Source organism: Triticum aestivum, chromosome 7D (assembly GCF_018294505.1).
Source record: "Triticum aestivum cultivar Chinese Spring chromosome 7D, IWGSC CS RefSeq v2.1, whole genome shotgun sequence".
Taxonomy (NCBI): domain Eukaryota; kingdom Viridiplantae; phylum Streptophyta; class Magnoliopsida; order Poales; family Poaceae; genus Triticum; species Triticum aestivum.
In genome coordinates, this window is record NC_057814.1 from 253,980,855 (window position 1) to 253,986,049 (window position 5,195).

At 41.7% G+C, this 5,195-nt stretch overlaps 1 protein-coding gene across 1 annotated transcript; it reads left to right on the plus strand.

Moving 5' to 3' along the window:
* Positions 1–252: 252 nt before the first annotated feature.
* LOC123168397 (probable RNA methyltransferase At5g51130) lies at positions 253–4,953 on the plus strand. The gene is made up of 8 exons (XM_044586268.1): positions 253–635; positions 1,475–1,589; positions 2,560–2,607; positions 3,355–3,607; positions 3,720–3,807; positions 3,909–3,974; positions 4,398–4,466; positions 4,553–4,953. Exons 1-8 carry the CDS (start codon positions 402–404, stop codon positions 4,640–4,642), a joined length of 963 nt encoding a protein of 320 aa, XP_044442203.1. The 5' UTR covers positions 253–401; the 3' UTR covers positions 4,643–4,953.
* Positions 4,954–5,195: the final 242 nt, after the last annotated feature.

The following is a 5,195-nucleotide window of genomic DNA, read 5'->3' on the forward strand; positions in this document are numbered from 1 at the left end:
AAATATATTAGCTCCCAAAACAGCCCAAAAAGGCTAGCTAAACATGTCGGTGGGCCGGACCGTTTACTTGTTGTGCCGTGCCTGTTTTTGAGGGAGTATGGCATGAGTGCTGGCCCGTATATTAGGCGTGCCTGGATGGGCCGTGCCGTGCCTGGCCCGCTTAGGCCAGGTCGTACCGGGCGGCCCATCTGGCCAGGTCTGTTCGCCGTGCCCTTCCTCCGTTTTCTTTTTCTTTCAGGTGCGCTGGCCTGTTCTGTTTCGCTGCTCAAGTCGGTGGCGCCGCAAACCCTCTCGCCTCGAAGGGTTTCTTCCTCCGCCTCGCCGTCCGCGCGCTGTTCCCCACTACCGTCCGCGCGAAGCGAGACAAGGCGGCGGCGAAGAGAGCCACCCCTCCTCAGAGGATGATCACCACGGCTGCGCCAGAGGGCGTCGCGCAGCCACCTGCCGCGGCCAAGGGGCCCAAAGGAGAGGCGGAGAGGAAACAGAGCGACGCACAGGGAAGAGGAGGAAACAGCGGTGGTGGCGGCGGCGGCGGCGGCGGTGCAGATGGCGGGGGTGGAGGTAGAGGGAAGAAGCGGAAGAACAAGGGAGGTGCCTTCATCTACGGAAACTACAGGAACTACTACGGCTACCGAGTGAGTTGAACCGCGCTTCTCCCCTCCACTCTGTGGCCTCTCTCTAACAAACGGTGAATCGTCATTGTGTTGTGCATGCCGTGTAGTTATTTGGTGAAATGATTTGCTGGAGATTGCTATGTTCCTGGGACTGGGATGGTTTATACGGACTAGGATTCTTAGCTGAAAGCGGTGGAGCTTTTGCTTAGGACGCGCCCTAACTATTTGATGAAATGCGCTAATAGGTTTCTGCGTTGATTTGTGTCTCAGAGCTTGCAGAACTTGAGTTTTGCAACGAGGGCCCGTGGTTCCTTTTTTTTTGGTATTGAACGGAAACTGGAGTGAGATGAATATACTTGTTTTGTTTGATTCTAGTTTGTGGTAGGCCAGCATAGACGTTATCTGTTTTGTATTTTGGTGTTAAATTGCCGCTTTTACGCCATAGCATTAGTTCATCATTTCATTGGTTTAGACAATCCAACCATTGTGGTACTGTGTGACATGGCTGTCGAATTTCAGGGGCACAGCAATCACCACTGCTTTGAGCCTTTGACCCCATATTGGACATGTAGTATAATTTCTGATTAATAAATGCCCCAAGGTGTTACTGTAATGGCTATTGGCAGAGAAGGAGTAAGCAAGCATGGAGCCTAATTGCACGTACTTGTTTTCACAGATCTGCTTATGCTAAATTCACCTGTACAAAGGAGGCAGATAGACGGATAGAGGGTCTATTCATTAGATTGGACATTTAATTTTTCTATGCTGCACATGATAGTTCATTTAATACGATAAAAAGGCACTCGATGGCTGGATCAACTAATCTTAGCTGATAACTTCAATCTTTTGATGTTCAACAGATTGATCGTAACGGCGGTGAAGATCCCCGCCTTGAGATATTCAAGAAGGAGTGGTTTGCAGGCAAGGATTGTCTCGATATTGGATGCAACCAAGGTTTGGTCACAATCGGTATAGGTAATGTTCTGGGGATATTAATTTGTTCTGTTTTGTTTGGTTAATGATCTTCTGGTCTTATTCCCATGTCTTTCAACTTCAATGTTACTAGCAACGTGCCCGTGCGTTGCAACGGATCCAAAGTAGAATAGTACTTGTTCACAAACTTGAAAGAAAACACTCTTGTTTTGATATACATATATACCACTAAAAATATATTACTTTTCACTCAAAATATATTTCTCAGGCTGTTTTGATGAGGTGAGGGAGGGATGTGGTTGCTTATAAGATAATAAGGGATTTTCTGCAAATTGGAGCAGAGAAGTGGGCTATTGTTGCAAAAATGCCACAACTTACCTCGCAGCCGTCAGGTGCAGATCTAATGGTCAGAAATGACGGATGGCAGACACACCCATCATCACCAACTGAGTCTTTTATAGGAGTAGAGATAGCTTCTGTTCTTGAATTACCAGACTGCTGTTACTGTGCGGTTACATTGTTTTAGTTTCTATTGTTGAATATGAAAGTCTTGTCCATATTAACATAAGCATTATTTAGCTAATTATTGTAAATATTCTTTGATTTATTCATATGGTTACATTAGGATAATTTTAATCGAGTATGTGCCATCTATTGTAGGTTGCCACTTGTAATACAGTTGAGACTACCCTACATAAGCATGTCAGCTACCTTTGTTAACCTATTATTATTATGGTCTGCAATAGCATAGTTTTCATTTGACAACTCTTGACCGTACAAGAACTGAATGCCAATTAGCTGTAGCTGGTCTTTTGATTCATTATTCTGTGCATTGATGACTTAGTGACTCTTCTGACACTCATTTGCTAGAAATCAATAAATCACAAGTGACATATACAATTTTTTTGGGGCAGATGCCACAATTGCAAGAGAGAGATATTGAATGTTTTTCTCTAAATAAATTTCCTGTCAAACACAGATTCTCATCTCTAATTTTCTTTACCTTGTGCAGCGATGAAGTTTGAATGTCAAAGCATCCTTGGAGTTGACATTGATAAAGGTTTAAACTGTTATTGTAATATTTAATGAAGTAACATTGTATATTTGTAATATAGATTTCATACTGTTTGTTTTAAGAGCATGAAGTACCTGGTAGCTGGAATCTTTCAAAAAACAATCTGAATATCTGATTGATGCTTGTCTCTCAGCAGCCTTTATGTACATTTTGTGTTTTTATATATATAATGTTGCGCGCTGAGAGCATTAATGCTCATTTCTGAACAATATTAAATGCGAATAAGAAAATCTAGTCCTGTTTGACCAGTTATTGCATATCCCAGCTCAGTGTTGTTAGTAGTTCGTAATTATTGTATTGACACAATGCTTGTGAGGCATGTTGTGGTTGCAAGTCTAAAGAAGTAGAATTTGGTGGGACATTTTTTTTAAATGGCATAACATCCTTGCTGATGTCCACACCTTCCTGTTCACAAATTCAATGTTTTTCTATTGATAACTGAACCTATCTTGAAATTATGAAACTCTATATGAGATTTATAATGTTAATTTGTTCCTTAGCAGAATGTGCATTTATGACAGTCAGACTTGGATATCTGTAATTTTCTGACGTTAGATGCATGGTCCGTAATTAAGTAATAGTATTTGACAGATTACCAATAAATATCATCAACCATAACTGAATAGTCCCTTGTAGTTACGTAATGTTTGTGTGTTCTTGGCTTGCCCAATGTAGTATGGTTGGCTGTGTTGGGTTTGTCAAATGAAACTGATTCTGATATTAACCTTGTAGGTTTGATTGACCTTGCTAACTGGAATTTAAGAAGGATATCTCGAACAGGCAACATGGCTCCAGAAAGTGCCAAGGTTCATAACTCGTCAGACTCCACAACTAAGAGCTGTCCTGAAGAAGTGGTATCTGAAATGCCAAATGGAAATATTTCTAAGTACGAACAACCTGATCTTTTTGAAATCGTCTCTTTTCGGTCTGAAAATTTTGTACAGAGCAAACACAAATATGCAGAACAGTATGACACCATCATGTGGTAAGTTGCAAATTTACAAGTTAGACATGTCAGAGATTTTTTGGTTTATTTGTATTTGTCACTATCCAAATTGAATGTCATCTTGATTGGTTGTGCGTTTGTTCTCGTGCAGTTTGAGCGTGACAAAATGGATCCACCTGAACTGGGGTGATGATGGCATAATCACTTTGTTTGTGAAGATATGGAGTCTTCTAAGACCGGTATCTATTTCTCTTTTGCTGTCCCTAAATTGGATCTCTCTGGTAAGAGGAAAAACTAACAATACCTTGTCTTCTTTCCTCTGGCTTCTCTTGTTTTGCAGGGAGGGATTTTTATCATGGAGCCTCAACCTTGGACCTCGTATAGGAAAAACAGATTAGTGTCAGAGGTAATTTCTGATTGTCAGACTGATGACTGATGCTACATGATTTGTTTTTAGCTTTAGATGGTAGTTTCAACTTTAGAGCTCTAACTCTGTGAAGGCCTGAAGGGTAGCCATGAGTATGTTGCATTGAACTGTTCTTTTGGTCCCTTGCTCGTTTCAAAGCTAGATGTACTCCTTGGTTTGAATTGCTTCCTCGTCTTTCCTCATTTATGTGCTTTTCTTTCTGAAAAAGTCTTTCATCATTTTCGTTGGGGTCTTACTCTCACCCAACCTGCTTTGGTTTCCCCTGATCACACAATCTTATGCATCTTAGAGTGAGTAGTAACAAAAATCCTGATCCATCGTTGAAACAATTATTTCTTCTCAATCTTTCATGGGGTGAAGTTAACTCACATTGTCCTGGCCTTTTTTTCTGGTGGATTTCAGTTTGCCAAAGAAAACTTCAAATATATCTGTATATACCCTGAGAAATTCCGGGAGGTACTTCTGGACAAGGTGCGTTCTATACCGGCAACTAATGCTATGTTCTTTTCCAGTTCCCTGCAGCAGAATCGTTGTAAACCATGCAGTTGTGCTTGCAGGTAGGATTTAGGTCAGCAGAGGTGATTGGCAACAGATTGGTCGGATCTGTCGCTGGTTTTGACCGCCCAATTGAAGTTTACTACAAATGATGGAATGGGATTGTGCCTCTTGCTCAGAGGCTCATGTGGTGCTTCGTGTGCATAAGTTTGTTGCTGCGGGATTCGCCAAGCTTCACCGGTGCTTTCTTTGGTACAAATATGATGATCAAGGTTTTCACATAACGCTGGATTAGCAGTTTGTTGAGGTGTCATTTTCAACAAGCGCCCAAGGAATGATATGGATAGGGTGGTGGTGGTATTAGGTAGTTTTCGATATTTTGCCAGAGTCTAAGCGTTTGTATAGATTAATTTTAGATGCCAGAGAAAACCTTCCAGTGACATAAGATTTCGCTTCCTATGAACATGCTAGTTTTCTCGCGCTCTTACAATTGCAACCGCTTTGTCGTATATATAAACCGGCAAATCTTGGTTGGATTAGATCAACTTTCCGACACTATACTTTTACTTTGCTCAGCTCTGGAGCAGCATCGCCAATGTCTCAGTCCCTTGCAGCTCAACCTGCACCTGAGCCCACTCAACGAGCACTTTGAAGAAAAAGCCATTGATCAGTCACCGTCCGAATATGCAACCACATTCTAAAAGC